This window comes from Gilbertella persicaria (genome assembly GCF_025201335.1).
Source record: "Gilbertella persicaria strain CBS 190.32 chromosome Unknown B0P05scaffold_14, whole genome shotgun sequence".
Taxonomy (NCBI): Eukaryota; Fungi; Mucoromycota; class Mucoromycetes; order Mucorales; family Choanephoraceae; genus Gilbertella; species Gilbertella persicaria.
In genome coordinates this window covers 480,411-503,074 of record NW_026251975.1, presented here as the reverse complement: position 1 = coordinate 503,074, position 22,664 = coordinate 480,411, and the positions used below count along the sequence as shown (strand labels likewise).

The 22,664-nt window shown below is 37.3% G+C and overlaps 13 protein-coding genes across 13 annotated transcripts; 5 read left to right on the top strand and 8 right to left on the bottom strand.

Annotated features, from left to right (window-relative positions):
- Window positions 1–1,966: 1,966 nt before the first annotated feature.
- B0P05DRAFT_603324 (NMD3 family-domain-containing protein) lies at window positions 1,967–3,708 on the top strand. The gene is made up of 2 exons (XM_051583293.1): window positions 1,967–2,061; window positions 2,111–3,708. Exon 2 carries the CDS (start codon window positions 2,222–2,224, stop codon window positions 3,671–3,673), a length of 1,452 nt encoding a protein of 483 aa, XP_051436216.1. The 5' UTR covers window positions 1,967–2,061; window positions 2,111–2,221; the 3' UTR covers window positions 3,674–3,708.
- On the bottom strand, window positions 3,709–4,040 carry B0P05DRAFT_537169 (uncharacterized protein). Its single transcript, XM_051577696.1, has one exon. The coding sequence runs from the start codon at window positions 3,953–3,955 to the stop codon at window positions 3,743–3,745; it is 213 nt and encodes a 70-aa protein (XP_051436215.1). The 5' UTR covers window positions 3,956–4,040; the 3' UTR covers window positions 3,709–3,742.
- A 127-nt stretch (window positions 4,041–4,167) lies between these two features.
- On the top strand, window positions 4,168–5,602 carry B0P05DRAFT_489165 (uncharacterized protein). Its single transcript, XM_051575296.1, has 2 exons — window positions 4,168–4,203; window positions 4,286–5,602. Exon 2 carries the CDS (start codon window positions 4,381–4,383, stop codon window positions 5,584–5,586), a length of 1,206 nt encoding a protein of 401 aa, XP_051436214.1. The 5' UTR covers window positions 4,168–4,203; window positions 4,286–4,380; the 3' UTR covers window positions 5,587–5,602.
- B0P05DRAFT_537166 (39S mitochondrial ribosomal protein L46-domain-containing protein) lies at window positions 5,603–6,499 on the bottom strand. The gene is made up of 2 exons (XM_051577695.1): window positions 5,974–6,499; window positions 5,603–5,927 (listed from the first exon to the last, which is right to left on the bottom strand). The coding sequence occupies exons 1-2, from the start codon at window positions 6,493–6,495 to the stop codon at window positions 5,661–5,663; spliced, it is 789 nt and encodes a 262-aa protein (XP_051436213.1). The 5' UTR covers window positions 6,496–6,499; the 3' UTR covers window positions 5,603–5,660.
- A 1-nt stretch (window position 6,500) lies between these two features.
- B0P05DRAFT_537165 (glycoside hydrolase) lies at window positions 6,501–8,152 on the bottom strand. The gene is made up of 4 exons (XM_051577694.1): window positions 7,745–8,152; window positions 7,671–7,686; window positions 6,804–7,621; window positions 6,501–6,743 (listed from the first exon to the last, which is right to left on the bottom strand). Exons 1-4 carry the CDS (start codon window positions 8,136–8,138, stop codon window positions 6,577–6,579), a joined length of 1,395 nt encoding a protein of 464 aa, XP_051436212.1. The 5' UTR covers window positions 8,139–8,152; the 3' UTR covers window positions 6,501–6,576.
- A 93-nt stretch (window positions 8,153–8,245) lies between these two features.
- B0P05DRAFT_578696 (nucleotide-diphospho-sugar transferase) lies at window positions 8,246–9,539 on the bottom strand (the record flags this gene model as incomplete). Its single annotated transcript, XM_051581874.1, has 5 exons — window positions 8,246–8,304; window positions 8,362–8,531; window positions 8,572–8,881; window positions 8,923–9,062; window positions 9,109–9,539. The coding sequence occupies 5 exons, from the start codon at window positions 9,537–9,539 to the stop codon at window positions 8,246–8,248; spliced, it is 1,110 nt and encodes a 369-aa protein (XP_051436211.1).
- Window positions 9,540–9,912: 373 nt separating this feature from the next.
- B0P05DRAFT_586136 (Nuf2 family-domain-containing protein) lies at window positions 9,913–11,562 on the top strand (the record flags this gene model as incomplete). The annotated part of the gene is made up of 7 exons (XM_051582488.1): window positions 9,913–10,185; window positions 10,236–10,445; window positions 10,517–10,747; window positions 10,793–10,996; window positions 11,040–11,183; window positions 11,225–11,419; window positions 11,467–11,562. 7 exons carry the CDS (start codon window positions 9,913–9,915, stop codon window positions 11,560–11,562), a joined length of 1,353 nt encoding a protein of 450 aa, XP_051436210.1.
- Window positions 11,563–11,580: 18 nt separating this feature from the next.
- On the bottom strand, window positions 11,581–12,787 carry B0P05DRAFT_537156 (Tubulin/FtsZ). Its single transcript, XM_051577693.1, has one exon. The coding sequence runs from the start codon at window positions 12,514–12,516 to the stop codon at window positions 11,620–11,622; it is 897 nt and encodes a 298-aa protein (XP_051436209.1). The 5' UTR covers window positions 12,517–12,787; the 3' UTR covers window positions 11,581–11,619.
- Window positions 12,539–13,146, top strand: B0P05DRAFT_53762 (uncharacterized protein). Its single transcript, XM_051577750.1, has one exon. The coding sequence runs from the start codon at window positions 12,733–12,735 to the stop codon at window positions 13,087–13,089; it is 357 nt and encodes a 118-aa protein (XP_051436208.1). The 5' UTR covers window positions 12,539–12,732; the 3' UTR covers window positions 13,090–13,146.
- A 600-nt stretch (window positions 13,147–13,746) lies between these two features.
- Window positions 13,747–15,450, bottom strand: B0P05DRAFT_489148 (uncharacterized protein). Its single transcript, XM_051575295.1, has 2 exons — window positions 14,341–15,450; window positions 13,747–14,293 (listed from the first exon to the last, which is right to left on the bottom strand). Exons 1-2 carry the CDS (start codon window positions 15,401–15,403, stop codon window positions 13,773–13,775), a joined length of 1,584 nt encoding a protein of 527 aa, XP_051436207.1. The 5' UTR covers window positions 15,404–15,450; the 3' UTR covers window positions 13,747–13,772.
- Window positions 15,451–15,942: 492 nt separating this feature from the next.
- Window positions 15,943–18,120, bottom strand: B0P05DRAFT_537150 (uncharacterized protein). The gene is made up of 3 exons (XM_051577692.1): window positions 17,580–18,120; window positions 17,337–17,485; window positions 15,943–17,291 (listed from the first exon to the last, which is right to left on the bottom strand). Exons 1-3 carry the CDS (start codon window positions 17,770–17,772, stop codon window positions 16,029–16,031), a joined length of 1,605 nt encoding a protein of 534 aa, XP_051436206.1. The 5' UTR covers window positions 17,773–18,120; the 3' UTR covers window positions 15,943–16,028.
- Window positions 18,121–18,634, bottom strand: B0P05DRAFT_537149 (uncharacterized protein). The gene has a single exon (XM_051577691.1). It carries the CDS (start codon window positions 18,604–18,606, stop codon window positions 18,220–18,222), a length of 387 nt encoding a protein of 128 aa, XP_051436205.1. The 5' UTR covers window positions 18,607–18,634; the 3' UTR covers window positions 18,121–18,219.
- A 2,193-nt stretch (window positions 18,635–20,827) lies between these two features.
- B0P05DRAFT_537145 (argininosuccinate synthase) lies at window positions 20,828–22,361 on the top strand. The gene is made up of 3 exons (XM_051577690.1): window positions 20,828–21,033; window positions 21,087–21,345; window positions 21,409–22,361. Exons 1-3 carry the CDS (start codon window positions 20,845–20,847, stop codon window positions 22,194–22,196), a joined length of 1,236 nt encoding a protein of 411 aa, XP_051436204.1. The 5' UTR covers window positions 20,828–20,844; the 3' UTR covers window positions 22,197–22,361.
- Window positions 22,362–22,664: the final 303 nt, after the last annotated feature.

Below are 22,664 nucleotides of genomic sequence, written 5' to 3'. Positions count from 1 at the left end.
TTTTTCATCAAAACATATTAGATTTTAAAAGCATTTAAGGTACAGACTGCTTAAAAGAATTCAAACGAAGTTTAAACACAATCAAACCAGACCATAATCTCAAAATCATTAAATTTTAACTTTGTTGTAAAACAACATCAAAACGCACTCAGATCTTCTTGGTATAATAACAAAAGTTATAGATATTATTAATCTCTATCAAATAGTACCAATAAAGCAGTATGTTTAAAGGAAAAGTTCCGAGAAAAAGAACAAAAACGTTTTTAACGCTTTTTGACTACAAGTCAATATTTTGCAGCAGAGAGTTTAGACAAAAAAAAATTATAAGAATCCCTATCTTCTAGGGACTTATTTAAACATTAAAACATATTGATATCGCTGCTTTTCATCGAGTAACTTCAGAAAATAAAGAAAGTTGAAGTTTTAATCACAACTTCCTCAGGTGAACCCCTTTAAAAAAACGATTCCCCATCCTTTCCGCTAAAGAACACTTTGGCGCCTTTTAAACTTCGATAATATCTTCAAATACAGATATCTTGCCAACAAACAACAGTATCAACAATCAAGCACTACCCATCGTTACTACTTTCCACACTCTCAGTAAGATAGTCGATAGTACATCCTCTAAAGCTGAGAATACGATTAACATCGTCGACCCTGAACAATTTCTGACTCCAGCGCCAACCGAGCCTTCATCTCGTCTTCCTCATCCCTCAAGAAAACGCTTAAGAACAAGCAAATCTCCAGAACCCATCACGAACAAGATGGCAGCAGACAAAGTTACTATACTTAAAAAATCCTCAGTGTTTCCTTACAACGTCCCTGTAACTCGAAACAGAGCTGTCGCACTCTCGGACACAGGAACCATAACTTACGAAAGACGACATGCTTCAAATGCAGGAACGACTCCTCCAATACAAAGCCGACAATGCATAACTCAGATCGGAACTTGTATGGTACTTTTGCCCAAGAAAGGGGACTTGACCAACCTTCGGAATTGGCGTCCCATTTCACTTATCAACACAGATGCCAAGATTTTTACTAGACTAGTTAACGCAAGACTTATGCTACATTTCTCAAAGCGTATCTCTTCTCACCAAATGGGCTTTATGCCTGGGCGTTTTATTGCTGAAAATGGTCAAATTCTATACAATGTTCAAGCCTTTGCTACAAGATCCGGTGCCACATTCTTTCGACATACGTCGATCCTTCCCTTACCGCTCCTTCAATTCAACTCTTAAAACAATTCCTCAATTTACACACCACCATCAACCGCACCAACAAGTCTGTGTTCCCAACCCTCTTCACTCAACAAATATGTGTTAACACATTGGAAGGTCTATGGTCCAGCCATTGGCGTTCCGTTTTTGATTCAACGCCTTTTGCCTTTCCTTATGTGCTCCATTGACTAAGCAATCCGATGAACAAGAACTAATTTTTTTTATTGAACTTACTTTCCTTCCTAGTAATATCCATGCACCTTTTCCTTTCCCTCTCTTCTTGCACAGCATACCCCCCTCAGTCTAAATAAAACCAGAACATAGTTCCCCTACAAAAAAATTGATTTTTTAGCCATTTTGAACATGTTGCTTTTTCGACCTTTAAATGACACCAAAAGTGTCATATAGCTTAATAGATATTGCTCAGTCATATTTTTGGTATTTGGCAGTGTTGATGTAGAAGGCCATTGAATGTCTACTCAGAGACGGAGATCGAGAGAAAGTGTGCATACTCGAACCCAATTCCCTATAAAACAGAAAGTAGCAAGCTGTAGATTATAACTTCTCTTTTGGTTATTATAGAGATCGTTCCTTTCCTTCTCGAGACGTCTAGACCTTTTCTTTTTTGGCACAACAATGCTTAGTAAAACTGGAATCTGACTAATGCAACTGTGGTGGCTTAGATGTGGACTTTTTTGTGCTTAAATTTCTTTTTTTTTTAAATCCTTCTCCTCTGCTCCCTCCTCCTCCTTCTCTTTTTCTCTTTTGTTTGAAAGGTTAACCTACTTGATAAAAGAGTATTAATTATGGATTATCACCCTGAAATTGTCGAACAATTAATGTATGTAAAGAATAACTTATGTTGGATCGTATGACTAACTTTTCCATAGCTTGGTAATTAGTTTATAACCTAGCGTTCTATGGTGCCGCAGCATAACTAACCTTATGTCTTTCTGTAGTGTCCTGGCTGTGGTGCACCCACACCTCCCAACGCTGCCAACATGTGTGTCAACTGTATCCGTAACGAAGTCGATATTACTGAAGGCATTCCCAAGCAAGCTACACTTCACTTTTGTCGTAACTGTGAACGTTACTTGCAACCTCCTGGTATCTGGGTCAACGCTCAACTAGAATCCAGAGAATTATTGACATTGTGTTTAAAGAAGCTCAAGGGCCTTAACAAGGTCCGTCTGGTGGATGCAGGTTTCATCTGGACAGAACCTCACAGTAAGCGTATCAAGGTCAAATTGACGATCCAAAAAGAAGTGTTTGTCAACACAATTTTGCAACAAATCTTTGAAGTTGAATATGTGGTTTCTGGTCAACAGTGTGATGAATGTACTCGTTTAGCTGCACAAAATACATGGAAGGCTGTGGTTCAATTACGTCAAAAGGTGGAGCACAAGCGAACCTTTTTGTACCTTGAACAGTTGATCTTGAAGCATAATGCGCACAGAGATACAACCAACATCAAGGAAACAAAGGATGGTATTGATTTCTACTATGGTGCTCGTAACCATGCTATCAAGATGGTTGAATTCTTGAGTGCTATTGTTCCTATGAAGTACAAGACAAGTGAACAGCTTATTTCAAAAGATATCCATACAAGTGTCAGCAACTATAAATTTACTTACTCTGCTGAAATTGTGCCCATCTGTAAGGATGATCTTGTCTGCATACCCAAAAAATTAGCCAACAACTTTGGTAACATCAACCAACTCTTGATCTGTTCACGTATCAGCAACTCCATTCACTTGTTGGATGTCAATACTTTGGCTGTGGCTGATGTCTCCACAACACAATATTACCGTTATCCTTTCCTTTCCCTTGCAAGTGCCAAGTCTATGATTGAATATTATGTGTTGGATGTCGAGCCTTTAGGTCCTGTCAATGGCAAGCGTGTTCTCTGTGATGTGCATGTTGCTCGTATGTCTGATTTTGGTCGTAATGATGAACAGTTTATCGCCCGTTCTCATTTGGGTGCTATCTTGAATCCCGGTGATACTGTGATGGGTTATGATTTAGCCCGTGCTAACTTCAACAATAATGATTTTGATCATCTCAACCAAGTCAACTTACCTGATGTTGTCCTTGTTCGTAAGTCTTATCCTCAACGTCGCAAGAAAACCAAGCAAAGAAACTGGAAGTTGCAACAATTGGGCAAGGAAGTGGACGAAATGTTACCTCGTAAACAAGAACAAGCCAAGATTGAAAATGATATGGAACTGTTTATGCGTGATATTGAAGAAGATCCTGAATTCAGATCTACCATCAATATCTTCAAGGACACCAATAAGCCTCCTCAACCTGTTGAAGGTAATGAAATGACTGATGCCTCTGAGGAAGAAGAAGACTTCCCTGAAATTTCTTTGGAAGAAATGTTGGACGAAATGGCCATTAATATGGATGGTCCTGATGCTGAACAGGAAGATGAAGATATGATGCAAATGTAAATTTAACTAATCATTTATTTTTTTTTAATACGCCAATTTTTTTTTGTACAATAAAGATTCCATTAGACACTATTCTTTGGTGGTGGGTGTAGCAGTAGGTGTGGGTTCTGGGTCTTTAGGAGAAATGATATCGGTCACTTTACGAGTAACTTGGTCGACGAAGCCACCAACAGCTGCAAAAGGTGTTGCTATTGTGCTGAATAAAATACTGTTTCCACCTGTTGTAGACTTGCCAGCCGAAGTAAAAGGCTCTTTGGTTGGATGGTTAGGGTCGTCACTCATAATAATAAAAAAAACAAAAAGTTAAAGAAAAGAAAAAAAAATAGACATTTTTACGTCATGTTTTATAGTCCCGGACAAGAATTCCTACACAAATGATTTACAAGGATTAGAGTTACACTGGCAAACTTTTTGATATCTTTTTTATTATTATTATTATTATGAAGAAAGCCTTGGCATAACACCTTGGCATCTTGATATATGGAATAAAACCTCTTTCCTATGACCATTCTTTTACTCATATTTTGTATGTATGTACACATTATAGTTTATTTTGACTATAAGCACTTTAAAGGCTTCAAGTAAGGATTGACCAATGATGTATAAAAATAGTGTAAACAAGTTGCCTTTTTTAAGTTACTACACCGACATAAAAATATAAACTTTCTTGTTTGTTTGTTTATTTATATCTTTCTTTTACTCCCAAAATGACTGAAGAACAAACACACCCTATTCATCTTGAAAAAGCAGAGCTTATCATTTCATTTGCTAATAGAAAAAACGGAGCATTTAAGGCAATGATGCATTATTTAAGGGAGATTGAAGACCAAATTCAGGCACGTCAAAAGAAAAACAGACTGTTTTATCAAGTTGTGTATGCTGTTGAAGATACTTATCAACACAAGATATACAGTGCAAGGCAACTTCTTCATCGCATCGCTACAGAATTGCGCCATATCGACTATGATATCGATAAATTAGCCATGGACCGTGAGACGCTTAAACAAGAATTGGAGCAACATGAAATAGAATTGAATAATGTGCGTCAATATGCAGAACAGAGACGCAACAAGAAATCAAAACGAGAGCGCCAATACCATCAGCTCTATCATGTACCCCTTGTGGCAAGCCAGTTTAAGAAAAAGTATGTCCGTGCTCGTGACAAGAATTTAGATGCAGAAGAAAAAGTCTCGGAAATACGCTCTATTGTCGATAGCTGTCAAAAAGCCATAGCAGAGCTATCCAAGTCTATCACGGATTGTCAAAAAAGAAGACAAGAGCTTACGCTTGAACAACAAGATACTCATGCAGAGATCAAGCAAATCGATGATTTACTGTTTGATCTGGATGAAGGCCGTAAATTCTGGTCAGGCTTTGATCAGCATCAATTGGTGACTGCGTCTAAAGCAACGACACAGTTCGTTGAAGCCATTCAACAACATGCTAAAAACTATAACACATTTCATAGAATCATGGACCCAAATCAACATTTTGTCAAGGTCTTTAAACTGGCTCTTTATGAATATGGTGAAGCAGAGCGTCATGCTGAATCAAGATGGGGTCAATTAGAGGTTGATTTTGAATGTGCTAAATGTCGCACAAGTCAAAAGGGATGGCCAAAGCCAGACAAAGTACGCTCAATGGATTTGTTGTGCAATAGTTGCTATCAAGAACACCATTCAAGTATGGTTTGGGAAAAGAGAATGAGTGGTGTTAAAGACAGAAGCCAACAACTCTTGTCTCTCCCAGGTGGCTCCATGCTCTCCTTCTCTTCTTCTTCTTCTACGATCGCTAGTACAGATACAAACGAAACAAAGAGTAAACCAGGCTTTAAAAAAGTATTCAAGATGTTAAAGACCACTAAACGCAACAGTAGCCAAACCACACTTGAATCTAACATGATGATGGCTTAGAAAAAAATACCCATTCACTTTCTTTCTCTTTTTTCTATTAAAAAAATGTATTTACAATATTCTATATATTTCTTTTAAAGATCTCCTAAACTATCCCTGACAGCCTTGTAGTATTCAGGGGAAAGTGTGTTAGCTAATTCTTGCTTTGTTAGCCAGGCAAAATCAACAACATCTTTACTAGGCTTCACTTGACCAGCAAAGACGCGAGCCTTCATGAAAAAAGTCTTGCTGCCTTCTGCATTCTTGGTTGAAGCTTGTTTAAAGACACCAATAGGTTGACGTCCAACAAACCAGGTATCCATATCCACGCCGCACTCTTGCTTCAATGTACGCTCTGCTGCCTAACAAACAGTTAATTCCTATCTCTTACTTACGCATGCAATTTACCTCATGTAAATATTCAGCATTATCAACAGGACCTTGAGGGAATTGCCAGGGGTTCACTTGGTCATTCTTTTTGACGATCAAGTACAATGTCTTTTGAAGTGATCTTTCCAGGCTCTTTGTATCATTCTTTCTATCAGCTTCTGTTTCTCGAGGTTGCTGCTCAATGCGAGTAGTAGCAACAAGACTGGCATTTTCTTTTTCCCAAGTGGCTTGTGATTCCTTGACAGCATCAGTCAAACTTTCAGTTGTGTTGGCCATAACTTCTTGACGAGCCTTCTCTTCATCTTTCCAACGACGCTCAGCAACTGATCCCTTCTTAAAGTAAAATTCAGTAGGTGTGGCTGCTGATTCTTCACGTTCAAGCTTTTCACGGTAATCGAAATAAGCTTTTTCGAAAGGAGTGGCATCGCGAGTGATTTGAGGTGCACGCGAGAGGATGACAGAGGCTTGAATGCGTGCATTTTTAATGACCAAAGGAGACACCGTGGCCAATCCTCTTTGTTGAATAGTGCGTCGAAGCATAGTGTATAAAGAAGAAAAGAAAGATTTTTTTTAGAGAACAACCGGGGGGTTGCAAATCAAATTTTATTCGTTTTGATTGGTTTACAAGAAAAGCAAGAGAAAGACCAAAAAGAAGCAGTAGCAAGCAGGAACAAGCTTTGTTGAATGAGAATAGAGTTGTTGTTTGCTCAAGGCATTGAATTGTGGTCCAACCACTCTATAAGCAGAAGAAGGGCTTAGCTTTAAGCAAGCTTCTTTTTGATTGTTTGCAAGTTCTTGATTGATGACTTCTAGTAATTGACCTTTCTTTTGACTGTAATCGTCATAGGATACATCCCACACGCCTACACCACGACCTCCTTTACAGATAGCAAAATTAACTTTCATGGCAATACTGTCAGGATCATCATAGGTGATCAAATGATGAGTGACTGGATTATAAAGCCAGGGAGTTTGAGATTCCATATCCCAATTCTTGATCCATTGGCCACCTGGTGTCTTTGAGTCCAGCAAAACACCAGAACTCAACAGAGAGCGCCATTTCCACATCCCTGAATAACCACGTTTAGAGTTAGGACAAGGCGAAGAAGACATTTCATCATCTGTATCGCCTTGAGGTCGAGAAGCATGAGCAGTAACCAATAGTCGCTTAAGATGAACCACGTCTTCTTTGGGTTTAGAGACATACCCATAGAACGGTAAGCCCATAATGATCTTTTCTGGAGGCATATGAGCCGTGGCCCATGCTTCCCAAGCCTGAGCGAAACTTTGTCCACTCGCACCTGCTTGCATGGATGTTTGGAGAGGCGCGTTAGGTCCAATCACTGATTTGCCGACATAAGTATCATACATCATGATAAATATCCAATCGACTGCTTGAGCAAAATGGCTTACGTCTGTGATGGGTGCATTGTTCTTGAAGAAAGGCGCTGTACCTACAGCCATAGTAAGAAGCTTATGGCTTCTGTCTTCTGCTGTATTTGCTTTGCGATTCTTATAATAGATACTATCTTCAGCTGCAACCTTAATCGTACTAAACGCGTTATCGAGTGCTTCACGCAATTGCTTTAGTACGAGTAGGTAATTATCTGTATCATTTGCATAATCAAGTGTATTGCATTCAAGCGCACTTTTTCCTGGATATTCCCTTTTGAAAATAAAGCGTAAATGACATGGTATGATTGCAAGTAACTTACCAATCGATATCAATACCTAACAAAAAAAAAAGAGGAGAAAATAAATACATGGCTCTATCTATTCAAATACTTGCCATCCAAACCGAATTCCAATACCCACTCTACTGCTTTTTCAACAAATTGAGTTCTTGTTTCTTGTGTTGCGGCCATTTTGCTCATGGCTCTACTCCCATACCAACCACCAATGGATAATAACACTTTGACATTGTTTTGATGAGCAATACCTACTGCTTTGGTTAATTGAGTTGGATTTGTAAGAACAGGAACAACATCTTCATCCACAGTGGCAAATCCATAATTTAGGTGAGTGATTTGAGACCATGGAATGTGTTCGATAGGCAGCAGTTTTGATTCCCAGTACCCCCAATAGCCTACAACAACCTTTTCTTCTTTGGTAGCACTACAATATTTGATCCATACAAAGAGAAGGGCAGTGGTAGAGATATTAAATAATGAACCAAATTTCATTTTATTATCAAGGTTTATAAAAATGAAGAAAGAAAAGAAAAGGAATATTATGTTTGCTGTTGTCTCCAAATAGTTTACAGTTTGAATAAAGTTTAGTAGCATTTTTATCAAAGCCTACCATCAATGGCTTTCATGAAAAGAGGTGTACAAAACCTCATATTGTTTACTATAATCGATATCAGTATACACGTATTCTTTTTTTTTTTCTGTTTTGTTCTGTTACCTCTGTAATCAGACTGAGTACAAGAACATTTTGCATTAACATAAACTTCAAAGTCGGTTGGACAAATAGCTGCTGATTTGTATTCATAACCTAATATATGGTTATAAGCAAGTTCAGACCGTTCTAAAAGTAAAGCAGCGGCGACAGTTTGTGACATAGAATCACCCCATCTAAAAGATGAGTATAAATAACGATAGACAACATACTCACTTTTGATAAAAGAAGCCGCCAGACATATCCAATGCATCAAAATACTTTGTATATTCTTTTGATCTCAAGAAATCAAGGGAAGCAATCATGAAATTGTTGTAGACCATACAGTTTGAAAAATGACCATTGTATTCACCAAGTGGGTTTGAAGGATTTGGAGATTGGTAACGACTTTGGTCATTCAAAAGAGCTTTGTAGATGCTTTTGTTTACAGGCTTCAGAATGCCTTTGTTTTCCTTGATAAACTCAAATACGCTTTCTTGAAAACCAACTACATTCTTATGGTGTTCTGTCATGGTCACAGCAAAAGCTAAATAACAATAAATACATATACAAACAAAATACACTTACAAAACTTTTTCTTTTCCTTCTTCATTTGCTCAAATGGATCTTGCAATATATCGCATGTGTACCTTGCACCCGGCTGAACTTTCCAATAAAACTCTAGGTTCTTTAGCAACGAATGGTGTGCCAAAAACCCTGTGTTGTATCTTTAAAGAACGCATGAGAACCAAAATTACAAGTCTGCATTGTTACCTTGTCATTCTTCGATAGCTCATACTTTGCGAATTTTCATTATCTTCTTCTCTAACAAGATCCCTCAAGTTCTTCTCAGCCAATTTGATGTCAATCCAATAAGGTTCTTGCCACTCAATAGCAGGTGCTTGTCCAAAAAACACAGGTGCCGTTGTTGAACTGGTGATCCATTCACGAAATTTACGTGACATGACTCTTTCTGAAATAATTACCCAAGGATAACCATGGCGATGGTTCAGACGTCGTTCAAGATCAAGCATGGTTGCTCTTAAGGCATAAATGTCGTCTTCCCGCACGACAGATACAAAGGCAGCTTTCGCATTTACTGAACCATTAGATGTCACCTCACTCCAATCAAGGTACGTATCAGGCAAAATGTAATCAAAAGAAGGACTGTTCTGTAACTTTTCTTGATGAGGAGCATAGCCCATATGGTCATTATACTTTATCTTTTGATCTGAGCCCATAAACGCATACAGACCAGCACTCAACAGGATCAGACTGACAAAAGAACACAGCTTATTTTTTGAGATCCAAAATGAGATTCTACTCCAATACGTATGGTAAATAGTTCTTGGCCACCATCTTTTTTGATCTGGCTGTATCGTGATACGATGGCCTGAGGTTTCTAACAAGTTTTCCATTGAAGACTCAATAAGAAAAAAGACAGACGATAGATCAAAGAATGTAGTATTTAAATGCATTTAATATGTACTAAAAGGGGTATATCGTATGTGACGCGCCATAAAAGACGGGGGGGGGAAGACATTTTTTTTCTAGTGTGTTTTGGTTTATATTTCAACAATGTATTCACAACATAAGCGAAAGTCTTTATTAGCTACTCCAGACGAACTAGAAGAGAAAGAACCAGACTATGATATCCCAACAGCTAGCCATAAACATATCAAGGCTTTTCTTGTTGATCTAGGAATAGAAATAACAGATGATGATCTTCGTCGACCTAATCGATCTCGTATTCGACAATTATTTTCACTTTTGATTGAGCACTTTTTGACATGGAGAGCCGAGAAAATAAACAAGCAGAAGAGAGATATAGTGACTACAAACAACCTTTCTGTAAATATATACACATATATCGATAGATGTGTTGCTCATTCAAAACAAAGGAACTCGACCAAGATATAGCAGAAGTTGCTATTGTTTTTCATGAGGTAAAAGCCTTATTAGAGGAATTACGGTGCACAGATATAGGCATAGTTGATTTTACAGATCCTTCGCCCGAAAGAATTCAAAAGTTATTAACAGCCATCATGAATTTCGGTGTATTTAATAAAGAAAGAGCCGCACCCAAGTCAGCGCCATTAGCCATCAAGGCTGTATGTGTCTTTTGTTTTGTTTTTTTTAGTGGTTTTATTTGACCGAATCAAGTATTAAATGGTATCTATAGGATCAAATAGGCAAAGAAGTCATTCATCTTGCCAAAGTAGAGCAAGAATTGATAGAAAAGATAAAAGAAACCAAGAAAAGAAAAGCAATTGAACAAGGAGAATGCAGCAAACTACAGATAGAGAATAAAGCACTTGAACAAGAACTTATCAACCTACGCCGAGAATGTGAAATTCATATACAAGAACTCGATAACACTAAAGCAGAAAGAGTCGCTTTCAAAGACAAACTGGTAAGGGAACCGCGATACAAGGAAAGTGTTCATTCTCTAGAATAGCAAGATTTACAAATGGAAGTATTGCAAGCCATTGATGTCCGCAAACGACTTCAGGAAGAAGAAGAATGGGACATTGAATCGATGCAAGATCATATTCAAAAATTAGAAGACACTACATCAAAACTGGCTTCTGAAGTCAAATCAGATAAAGAAGCATATCCAAAATCAGAAGATCAGTTGACACAACTAAAAGTGCTTGACAATGTAAGGCATATTGAGTTAGTATTAGACTGATTTTTACATCTAGCTTATTGCCCGAGCAAGTCAGACATTGAATAGATGGTCTACTCGAAAGAACGACTTGAAACGACAAAAAAAGACAAGGGATGCTGTCCAAAAAGAAATTGATGCTTATGCATCTCAGGATCATGGTTTAGTACAAGAGCTCAATGTAAGTTTTGAACAGACAATATATAATAACATGAAGGATAGGCTTCAAAACGATTTGCAGCAGCAGAAGAGCTTAAAATAGAAAGATTAAATGAAGACCAAGCAAAGAAGCGAGAATCCATGAAACTGTTTTGGGAAACACGTCAAAAAGAAGATGAGAGACTTAGACAAGATGAGATCAATGCACGAGAACATTATTTAGTACATGAAAAGAAACGAGATGAATTGACACAAAAGGTAACAGAGAATAGCTGTGTTTTGCAAATCACTTAACCCCCTATAAGATATCCCAGACTGAATTTGAAGAGAAATCTTATGAAGAAAAAGTAACTACTTATTTACGTCAAATATACTATAAAGCCAAAGAAAAATCAGTTTAGAGACAAAAGAACAATATATTTATTTTCTTTTTTTTTTTTTTTTGTAAAGTACGTTGTTTAGTATTCTTCAACATCTTCAATTTCAGAATCACCTAAAGAGTCAGAACCAACTTCTTCGTAATCCTTTTCAAGGGCAGCCAAATCTTCACGAGCTTCGGAGAATTCACCTTCTTCCATACCTTCACCGACATACCAGTGAACGAAAGCACGCTTGGCATACATCAAATCGAACTTGTGGTCAAGACGAGCCCAGGCTTCAGCAATGGCAGTTGTGTTACTCAACATACAAAGAGCACGTTGGACATTAGCCAAGTCACCACCAGGGACAACAGCAGGGGCACGGTTGTTAATACCGACCTTGAAACCAGTAGGACACCAGTCAACGAATTGAATGGTACGCTTGGTCTTGATGGAACCAATGGCAGCGTTGGTGTCCTTGGGGACAACATCACCACGGTACAACAAACAACAAGACATGTATTTACCGTGACGAGGATCACACTTGACCATTTGGTTGTTGGGTTCGAAACAAGCGTTGGTGATTTCTTGAACAGACAATTGTTCGTGGTAAGCCTTAGCAGCAGAGATGATGGGGGCGTAGGTGACGAGAGGGAAGTGAATACGAGGGTAAGGGACCAAGTTAGTTTGGAATTCGTTCAAGTCAACGTTAAGAGAACCATCGAAACGCAAAGAGGCAGTGATGGAAGAAACAACTTGAGCAATCAAGCGGTTAAGGTTGGCGTAAGAAGGACGTTCAATGTCCAGGTTGCGACGACAGATATCATAGATGGCTTCGTTATCAACCATGAAGGAGACATCAGAGTGTTCCAAAGTAGTGTGAGTGGTCAAGATAGAGTTGTAAGGTTCAACAACAGAGGTAGCAACTTGAGGAGCAGGGTAGACAGAGAATTCCAACTTGGACTTCTTACCGTAATCAACAGAGAGACGTTCCATCAAAAGAGCACCGAAACCGGAACCGGTACCACCACCGAAGGAGTGGAAGACCAAGAAACCTTGAAGACCGGTACAGTTATCGGCGAGCTTACGGATACGGTCAAGGACAGAGTCGACGAGCTCCTTACCAACAGTGTAGTGACCACGAGCGTAGTTGTTAGCAGCATCTTCCTTACCAGTGATCAATTGTTCTAAAAAGAGAGAATGTAAGAAAACATGTTTATCAATTTAAAAAAAAAAAGACTTACCAGGATGGAAGAGTTGTCTGTAAGCACCAGTACGGACTTCATCAACAACAGTGGGTTCCAAATCGACCATGACAGTACGAGGAACATGCTTACCAGAGCTGGTTTCACTGAAGAAAGTGTCAAAGGAGTTATCACCAGTTTGGTTTTCTTGGGGAATGTGACCATCAGGTTGAATACCGTGTTCAAGACAGTAAAGTTCCCAACAGGCGTTACCAATTTGGACACCAGCTTGACCAACGTGAACGGAAATAACTTCTCTCATTTTAGATTATTCTTGTATAGGGTGTGTTTAAAGTTGTGTTATTCAAAAGTTAAGGGAGAATAAACAACCAAAAGAAAAAGATAAAGAAAAAGAAGACTGTGAAAAGAAAGGAGAATTATTTATATACAAATTTTTATAAGCTCCTATTTGAACCAATCAGGTTAAGATAGAAGTAAGAGCACGTTTTTTTTTTATTTATTTGTTTATGATGCTGTGTATTAATTAAGGAGAACACAGTTCAATGGTTACTCCGTTCCTAAACATATGTAGTTGATAGTCATCTTGAAAGAAAGAAAGAAGAGCATCATTGTAAGTACATTTAGTTCAAGTGAAAGGACAATTGCTCTAAAATGTACATAAAGCACAAGTAAAAGAAAAAAAGTAACATGGTCACCCTTTCTTTTTCTTTTGTTTTTTCGCGTGAACAAAACATTTGTTTATATTCAATAAAATCAGATTTGATTGCATTTGACTATAGACAAAAAAGTGGCTGCCACGTCGGAGAGAAGCTGATTCTATGCTACCAGAAAATCAAAAAGATATATTCACATAAATATTCTTCTTGCTGACTCTACACGTTTGCTATTACTGTCTTTAACTATTCACATTTATTGATTCATAAACAATTTCTAATCTTGTCATATCATACAAAGTAATATAATACATAATAATAAAATCTCTATCTAAAAAAAGAAAAAAAAAAAAAAAAAGAAAAAATCACACCAGCTTGCAAAATAAAACTCGGTTTATTCGTTTATGATGGATGCAAGGTACTGATCTTCTTTAGCAAGTGAGTCTAATTCTGCCTTCAAGGCCAGAGCAGGTCCATCTAGTTGATGCAATCCAATAACAGAGGCTTGCTTATCTTCTGTGTAATCTCTGCATTGAATCCAATGATGTTGAGGGGAATTGACTTCCATATAAAATGCAATTTGATGTGTATGTGCTACGTGTATTTCTAAACTGGCCCAGCCAGGTCTTGTCTGCAAAGGCTTAAGTGTCATTTTTTGAATAGCTTCTTGTGGGAAATCCATTTTGAAGCGAGAGAGTCCATCACGAATACACCAGCTAAACGTCTTTTTTTCCTTGTTGTATTGACATAATAAATCGCTGGGTTCAAATGCCATTCGTTTCCATGTGCCGATTTGAAGTGCTTCTGCGGAGATTTTGTGGTATTGGCTTAAAGGGGTCATATCATAGATGGGTACGTTGTTTGTATTGAACATAGAAGGTGTTGTAGGTGTAATCATAAGTGAAGGATCTTCGTCTAATCAATATGAGTATTTTGATCAGTCTATGATTTTCTCTACTTACAAAATGGCAAATCAGACCATGCTAATTGCTGTGGTTGATTTTGTCCGAAAAGAGGATGAGGCGTTGTTTGATATAAAAAGGGATTGACAGCATTTTGAGATTGTTCATGGATTGAGATGTTAGCAAACTGGTGTTGTTGGCTAGGCGATATAGATGCTGTTGTATCAATGGTTGATGCGGATGCTGTTGTGGTTGTATTGAGCAAACTAGTGAAGTTTTCTGTCTTGTTAAGGGTAGATAATTCAACAGAATTTCCTCGATCAAAGAGTCTTGGTCTTTCAATAGGATAGGGTCCAATCGTGTGTGCTCTTGCGCGTTGTTGGTGAATTTGTTTCTTGGACCACATAAAAGAGTACGGGTCAGAACGCATTGTATCAGAGGGACTGATGGAACCATTCTCGGTGGGGGAATGAAGTCCTGCCATTGCTGTTGCAGCTGCAGCTGCAGCATTGATTGGTGGAGGTGGAGGTGGAGGTGGCATTGATTTAAGTGAGATAGGTGGAGGAGGGACAGAGGAAGATGAACCTGAATAAGGGTGGAACCCATGGCTCTTGTAGCGTTGCTGTTGTTGTTGCTGTTGTTGTAACTGTTGTTGCTGATTAAAATAGTAGTAGTAATAGTAGTAGTATAAATCTGGGTTACTCTTGATAGGGTCCTCTATGACTTGCTGTTCGAGCCCATTGGCTTGTTGTTGTTGATAAACAGCTGCTTGACAAGCAGCAGTGGCAGCAGTGGAAGCGTAATATTGCATACGTAAGGTTTCATCGTGTAGCATGGATGATCTTTTAGCGACATTCTTCACTTTGGCTCTTCGATTTTGAAACCAAATTTGAATTGAGCGTTCAGACATGCCTAATTCACGCGACAATTGTTCTCGGACACGATTGTTTGGACTTGAATTCATACTGAATGTCTTTTCTAGAACAGCAAGTTGTGCAGGTGTAGCTCTTGTTCGTTTACGGGGCAAATGAGATGAAGTTTCATGAGATTCTTTTTCTGAATTGGACATATAAGGTTGTTTGTCTGATTTAATACTGTTGTTATTTGTCATGATCGAATTCATAATTCTATATTCTATAATGATAATAATAATAATAATAATATATAAATAAAAAATAAAAAAAATAAAAAAAGTAAAAAGAAAAAGAAAAAAGAACGGTTTACTTTATATTTTAGTGTATGTGTGTGCCTCATTGTTAATTGACAGGTTACCGAGTTTGTCGCCCGTGATAATGATAGGCACGTTATATAATAAGTGAACACGCACGTACAATTTATTAAATGCTGCTATTGTTCCAGTTTGTTTATTCGCATTAGCTAATAAAATAAAATCGGGTATTGAATGTGTTCTGGATGTGATTGACAAGTTTAAAGATGAGCCCTTAATTCATGTTACACGTATTGCTGAATGGTACACGTGCTAAACTTATATATACAAGTATCGTTTTTGAATTTTATTGTTGCTAGCAGAATCAGAAATGGCCTGACATTGTCTCGACCTCTCATATGAACCACGTCAATTTTGAACTTTTTAGGTTTTTTTTTTTAATAAAATCTAATAAATTTTATTATTTTAATCAAACACAAAATATATATAAAAACGTGATTCAGTTAAATTATATTAAATTCATTACAATGTCACAAAAGAAACAAGCAGAAAAAAAAAAAAAGCTAATGTGGGTATATTATCAGGCTTGGTAATCAGGTGGAGGGATCGACGGAATACGATCTAGAAGAGGTATGGCTGGTGCTGACTCAGTTGAGAGGTACAAGGCTTCAGAAGCCAATTCCATTTCTCTACAAAAGGCATAATAGCATGAGCACAAATAAGGGTGAGGTTGACTAGGTTTGTCCATCGTGGTAGTGGTTACTTTGATCTTGGATGACTTTTTGTCTGTCTTCAAAGAAGGCTTAACTCCTAATTCAAAATAAGAAGGCAACTTTCCATAATCTTCTTTCAAACGACAATCAAACACGGTAATGGGCGTGTCAAGCATGATTGTTTCTTTGCTCTTATCATTATCTTTCTCTGTCTTTGTCTTATGTAACCGTAACAACATGTCAGACCAACTACCATTACTATTGTTGTTTGTTGGTTGTGTACCGGAAGTAAAAACGGCATTGGTGGTTTGTAGAGCCAGATTATTACGTCGAGGAGAAGGAGGAGGGGAGAGTGAACCGGCAAGTCGGACATTAGGAAAATGAGCGGCAGGTGGAGGAGTTAGAGTACCCATCCTCACTGGCTCGGGCACCTGTGTCGATCCTATCGATTCAACGCTGTTGGCACTACCATTTCGACTGAGAAATTGTCGATTGCCTTCATTATCCAAATAAGACAAGGTCAAGTTGATTTCTAATCGATGACGGAATTGGATCTCCTTGATGTAAGTGGTATGATGAATATTTTGCTCGCATGTGGGCGCAAAGAAAGCCAATCGATGTGCAAAATCGTGAACCAGATCAATTCCATTTTGATTTTTATCAAAGATAGGTGCTAGTTGTTCAGTTGTCACGTCTACTTCGCCAAATTCAGCCAGGCGCACAGATCCAGCAAACGGCATGGGAAAGGTGACTTGATCATTACGCCAAGCTCTGAATTCGGGTACACAATATCTTCGTGTCTCGGTCACACTGACTTCCATGTGTTCAAGGCGAGTATGTTTGAGTTGAGGTTCAATGATTAACCGGATATAAAACAGTTCACCTGAGGAAAATGCAGCTGCTTCAATCAAAACCTCAATGTCGCCATAAACAGTATGTTTCTCAAATGTACGTGATAAATTAGCCAAAGAATTATTGGTCAAGAGTGAATTAGACATATATGTACGCAATATCATGACTGGCTTAGTAACACGCCAGCTCGAGAGCATCATGATTCCAGGTCTTTGCACTTCTGCTTCTACTGTATGACGAACCCTACCAAATGTGTCCTCAATGGTAGCTACTGTTGACTGCCTTCTTTTGAGTATTTATATATCACCTACATTGATACTTACATTAGGGATAACGAATGCAAACGAAAATCGATGTGTTCCAGCTGGTAAAATTAAAAGAGAATCTTTGTTTGCTCCAGGGGTTAAAATCTCTACTGTTTGTTCGCCCAAGGATTTCTCGGCAGTTAATTTAGTACCACGTGTGCCAATGCCTATTTTTTTTTTTTTTTCAACATCTGAATAAAATTCGATAAAGGGATCCCCCTTTTTTTTCTCTCTCTCTCTCTCTCTCTCTTTCTTATTTACCTTCTGGCCAATAGGTAACTATTTGACTTTTAAGCGTGACAGATACATTTGATATTTTAGTTGACTTTGAGAGTGATAAGACGACATTGCCTGCAAATAAAGTTGAAGCATCTTCTGTCGGCAAACCCCTTAGAATGATCGGTTTAAAAGGATCAAATGCCAAATGCCCATGAGAAAGCAATCCTAGTTGCATACTCTATAGAGAAAAATAAAGAAAAAAAGACGAAAAAAAAAGTTTGAAAAAATAGTCATATACAACAAATGAAATGACTTCGGTGTAATAACAAAACCAATGAGAAATTTTTGATAAAGTTCCAGATGAACAAGTTACACGAATAACGAAATTTTATTGAATTCTGTTTCTATATTGACCAGCATAAAAAAAATTATCAAATATAGACAAATTATTGAGGGAAATAACTTTGTAAGCGCATGACGTTGTAAGTTAAACTCTATCTTATACAGAAAAAAAAGCATGTTGCATGATCTTTGCATAGAAATGTGCCTGTTACTATGTGTGTGTTACCACGCTTACTCCGCCAGATTAGATCAATGTAAAAATAAATTTTATTGTAGTAAATTTACAAAGAAGAAGCTTTTGTTATATACGAGACATTCTTTATATACTACACAGATACCACTAAGCTTGTTGATATCCCACCGGAAATATATCCTTACTCAATTCATCTCGATCATTATTGAAATATCTATCTTCATGCTGAAATAAAAAGTTGTATATTGTGTTGCCAAGACGAGGAGATGAGATTGGCTTTCTTTCCAGGTAGACAATGGGTCTGAAATCAGGTGAAGATTGATGATATTTAGTCTTATTTTCTAGTTCTTGTTCATTATCTTGTAAGTGCTTGTGTTTATGAACGAGTCTTTTGAAATCACTTCCTTCAATATCTCCAAACTGCAGTGGTTCGGATGAATGGTTATTCTTTTGCCATAATTCTTGAAATAAACCAGATATTGAGCATTCAGATATATTTGCTAAGCGATCTAGAGTGTTGCTAGTGGATGGCATATTTTTATTTTTGTTACAATTAAACAAGAGAAAAGAAGAGTAAGGAAAATGATGGCTGCATTTTTAAATATATGTTATAATTTTGAAACTCAGTACTACGTGAGCTTAGCATTGATCATGATTAATATAGCATCTTTTCCCTTCATGCAAGCCTCAAAAGCGTATGTGCACAAGGAGATAGAAGGAGAAGCATCACTTGGTCGACATTAAAGCCACACTAAATATAAAAAGAAAATGCATCATGGCTTTTAGTTTAAACGAAAAAACAGGTCAGCTATTGGTTCACCATAAAAAAAAGAACATGCTTATTACAAATAATTTATCGAAAAATAACATCATGACTTGTCCTATTAAACAAATAATCATATGTGTCACTATAGTTTACGCCGAGACTGATGTATTGTTTATTTGTTGACCAAAGTTTCTCCAGCACTTTAATGAAAGATGTCCTATGATCTGTTTGTTTGGTACTCAAACTGCATTACTTGCAATTTGTTTGACGTTTATTGGTATCACAAAAAAAAAAGAAAAGAAACGATTACGCTTATTTTCACAAGCGAAAACCACATGCCATACATGGCTATGACAAGAATGGGTTGTTATTGGAATGAACCTGAGATTTATTCTGGTTATCAATACCCTTTTAAAAAAAAATTTCCATTCCGAGAAGAAAAAGCGAAAGAAGGTAAAAAATAAATGGAAATAAACCGTTCTTTATTACCTATATTTTCGTCTCTGTCATAATATATTTGTTAAATCGAATGATTTTCGGCTCTGAAAGTAAACAATTAAATGATCTGTTCGCCCAACTGATATATATATATATATATATTATTCAAGTATTTCCTAGTTCAAAGCAGTATAAAGAGGTATCTTAGATGCATAGAAGCACAAATATCAAGAGCCTCAAACTGTTAACATATCTTCTGTTCTTCATTAAAGCCATGTATACGAAAACTGTACTGGTTGCTATTGGTCTTCCATGATATACATACCTTTTCTTTTTGAGACACTTGATAGCTTCAAGGTAACTGTTTCTCTAATCTATCCCTACATACAGAATGAGTAGAATGTTGTCCATAAATATCTAAAAAAAACAGTTCTATTGTAGATGTAAAAGAAAATCTTCAAGTTTCAAGACTGGATAAATGCACTCAAAATGAAGTTTCAGCTGATCTTGGAACAAGCAGTAAATTTTTTCAAGCAAACGAACAAGACCACATTCGCATTTTCAATCTATTGTACTAAGAAAGTGATATATTTTTCTGGTCTGTATTTCGATAATAGCAAGAAAATGATTTGTGGGCTTGAAAAAATGACCATTTGCTTCCAGTTCTATATAGTAAAGCTGTGAAGAATGGATACGTTCTTTATTTTGGTTCAACTGTCAGACGAAAAAAGAAACAAAACATGTTTTTAGTCACATCTTTTATAGCTTTTGTTCCCTTTATCAATTTGAACTGATAATTCTTATCTTTTGTGCCTGATATGCTCCAATAATTTTTTTTTTTACATTCACCAAAAAAAAAAAAGTGTGCACGTAGATTTTTGGTGGTTGTCTTAGATCAAGATTATCATGTTGAGTCTCAAAAAAGGGAAAGCAGATATCTCGCACTATTTTTTTTCTTATGTGCACATAGAAAAGAAAAAAATTCTTTTTGTTTGAATGCTGCTAAATCAGTATTTTGAAACACGTTTGGTTTGTAGTCTGTAAAGAAGGCCCATGATACATCTTCACTTTGCAAAAGAGTCATGCCTGCTTGAAGTGACTGGATATTAAATTTTATTACTCACAAGAATGAGCTCTGGGGGGTCAAGAGATAAGGAAATGCAGGATCGACTATACTAGCGGGGAAACATTGCTATTTGACTTAATAAGGAATTCTGACTCATCGTTCATCATAAGAAAAAAAGCTTGAATTAGAGTCCGACATGACTATTGTTGATAGCAGTTTGCTCAAAAACTATTTATTATGTTGTTCTGAATGCATCAAAATATGTTTGAAAAGTAGACATAGACTGTTTTTATTGATGTATTCATTAGGAAACTGTTTACTGGGTCTACTTTGCCTGTATCAGTATAGATTATGGATAAATCATGACCTTTAGTTTATCAAGAACTTAAAGTTCACAGGAATCGGCATTCTAATTAGTGATTTCTTTTTATATAATGGGTTTGACATTTTGATTTTGTTCTTTTTCTCTTATCTCTTTATTATAATAATAAATCATACAACAATGGCTGCTGACAAAGGAAAGGTTCTTCTTGCTTACTCTGGTGGTTTGGATACATCTGTCATTTTAGCTTGGTTGATCGAACAAGGTTATGAAACCTTAGCTTACATTGCTGATGTTGGTCAAGAAGAAGACTTTGAAGCCATCAAAGCCAAGGCTTTGAAGGTTGGTGCTGCCAAGGTCTTTGTTGAGGTAAATAATACATAAATTGCAAATGTAGAAGGTGTGCTTATATCTTCATATAGGATCTTAAGGAAGAATTCGTCAAGGAACAAATCTTCCCCGCTATTCAAGCTAATGCTATCTATGAAAGCGTCTATCTCTTGGGTACCTCTTTGGCTCGTCCTGTCATTGCCCGTAGACAAATCGAAATCGCTGCTCGTGAAGGTTGTCAATACGTCTCTCACGGTTGTACCGGTAAGGGTAATGACCAAGTTCGTTTCGAACTTGCTTATTATGCTTTGAAGTCTGACATTCAAGTCATTGCTCCTTGGAGATTGCCTGGTAAGTTAATTAAAAAAAAAAAGTGAATTGAAGAGCCCAAAGTTGATTAACACAACCTAATAGTCTTCTTTGAACGTTTCGCTGGTCGTAGTGCTCTTTTGGACTATGCTGCTGAAAAGAACATCCATGTTGCTCAAACCAAGGCCAAGCCTTGGTCTACTGACGAAAACTTGTTCCACATCTCATACGAAGCTGGTATTCTCGAAGACCCTAATGTCACCCCTCCTAAGGACATGTGGAAGCTCACTGTTGATCCTGAAGATGCTCCCAACACACCTGAACGTATTACCATCACTTTCGAACAAGGTATTCCTGTCAAGGTCGTCAACCACAACGATGGCCAAGAAGAAACTGACCCTGTCAAGCTCTTCACTTACCTCAACACTGTTGCTCGTCGTAACGGTATTGGTCGTATTGATATTGTTGAATCTCGTTTCATTGGTGTCAAGTCTCGCGGTTGTTACGAAACCCCCGGTGGTACCATCTTGCGTACTGCTCACAAAGATCTTGAAGGTTTGACTTTGGACGGTCAATTGCGTGCTCACCGTGATCAATATCTTACTATTCCCTACGGAAGAGCTCTTTACAACGGTCAATACTTCTCTCCTGAATGTGAATTCTTATCCAAGTCCATTGCTTTCACCCAACGTAACGTCACTGGTGATGTCAAGTTGAAACTCTATAAGGGTAACACTGTTGTTGAAGGTCGTGTTGCTCGTGGTGATGGTGCTAAGCTTTACGATATGCAAGAATCCTCTATGGACGAACAAGGTGGTTACAACCCTCAAGATGCTGATGGTTTCATCAAAATTCATTCTATTCGTCTCAAGAAGTGGACCCCCGAAAACTAGATTTTATTTATTTCTCAATGTACATCCTTTAAAGAATAACTTTTTTTGTTTATGCATATTACCCTCAATTTTTCTACATTTGTTACATATAGCCAAAAATAAAAGCAAAACCCTTGATTAAAAAAATACACAATGCAACTGATAAAAAAAAAACACCGTAGGAAAGGAGATTGAAAAAAGAAGAGGATACATTTCGTCTTAACTTTTTTTTATCTGATAACTCTCTTCAATTAAAAGAAGCTAAGCTTTCTTACATTGTTTAAGATCAGATAAGGGAAAGACATTTTCTACTTTCTTTTTTTCGTTCAAAGAAAAGGACTGTTTAAATCGTTATGGCTAAATAAAGATTAGAGACATATTGCTCCAATACGATTATCCGGAATAAGCGGAGTTGTGAGATGACGCACCTGAAAAGTCTTGTTTCTAATCAAAGAAAACGTTAAAAAACAAGACAAAAAACATTATCCA

Bases quoted from the DNA above. Each gene is read 5' to 3' on its own strand.
- B0P05DRAFT_537169 (XM_051577696.1), bottom strand. From the start codon at position 3,955: ATGAGTGACGACCCTAACCATCCAACCAAAGAGCCTTTTACTTCGGCT.
- B0P05DRAFT_489148 (XM_051575295.1), bottom strand. From the start codon at position 15,403: ATGAATTCGATCATGACAAATAACAACAGTATTAAATCAGACAAACAA. The intron at 14,294-14,340 runs GTAAGTAGAGAA...CATATTGATTAG, and splicing joins ATGGTCTGATTTGCCATTTT to ACGAAGATCCTTCACTTATG.
- B0P05DRAFT_537149 (XM_051577691.1), bottom strand. From the start codon at position 18,606: ATGCCATCCACTAGCAACACTCTAGATCGCTTAGCAAATATATCTGAA.
- B0P05DRAFT_53762 (XM_051577750.1), top strand. From the start codon at position 12,733: ATGTTTATCAATTTAAAAAAAAAAAGACTTACCAGGATGGAAGAGTTG.
- B0P05DRAFT_537145 (XM_051577690.1), top strand. From the start codon at position 20,845: ATGGCTGCTGACAAAGGAAAGGTTCTTCTTGCTTACTCTGGTGGTTTG. The intron at 21,034-21,086 runs GTAAATAATACA...ATCTTCATATAG, and splicing joins CTGCCAAGGTCTTTGTTGAG to GATCTTAAGGAAGAATTCGT. The intron at 21,346-21,408 runs GTAAGTTAATTA...ACAACCTAATAG, and splicing joins TGCTCCTTGGAGATTGCCTG to TCTTCTTTGAACGTTTCGCT.
- B0P05DRAFT_489165 (XM_051575296.1), top strand. From the start codon at position 4,381: ATGACTGAAGAACAAACACACCCTATTCATCTTGAAAAAGCAGAGCTT.
- B0P05DRAFT_603324 (XM_051583293.1), top strand. From the start codon at position 2,222: ATGTGTGTCAACTGTATCCGTAACGAAGTCGATATTACTGAAGGCATT.
- B0P05DRAFT_537165 (XM_051577694.1), bottom strand. From the start codon at position 8,138: ATGAAATTTGGTTCATTATTTAATATCTCTACCACTGCCCTTCTCTTT. The intron at 6,744-6,803 runs CCTATGACGATT...ATCAAGAACTTG, and splicing joins TGTAGGCGTGTGGGATGTAT to CAAACAATCAAAAAGAAGCT.
- B0P05DRAFT_537156 (XM_051577693.1), bottom strand. From the start codon at position 12,516: ATGGAACGTCTCTCTGTTGATTACGGTAAGAAGTCCAAGTTGGAATTC.
- B0P05DRAFT_537166 (XM_051577695.1), bottom strand. From the start codon at position 6,495: ATGCTTCGACGCACTATTCAACAAAGAGGATTGGCCACGGTGTCTCCT. The intron at 5,928-5,973 runs GTAAATTGCATG...ACTGTTTGTTAG, and splicing joins ATGCTGAATATTTACATGAG to GCAGCAGAGCGTACATTGAA.
- B0P05DRAFT_537150 (XM_051577692.1), bottom strand. From the start codon at position 17,772: ATGCAACTAGGATTGCTTTCTCATGGGCATTTGGCATTTGATCCTTTT. The intron at 17,486-17,579 runs GTAAATAAGAAA...AAAAAAAAATAG, and splicing joins AGTTACCTATTGGCCAGAAG to GCATTGGCACACGTGGTACT. The intron at 17,292-17,336 runs GTAAGTATCAAT...AAAAGAAGGCAG, and splicing joins TTGCATTCGTTATCCCTAAT to TCAACAGTAGCTACCATTGA.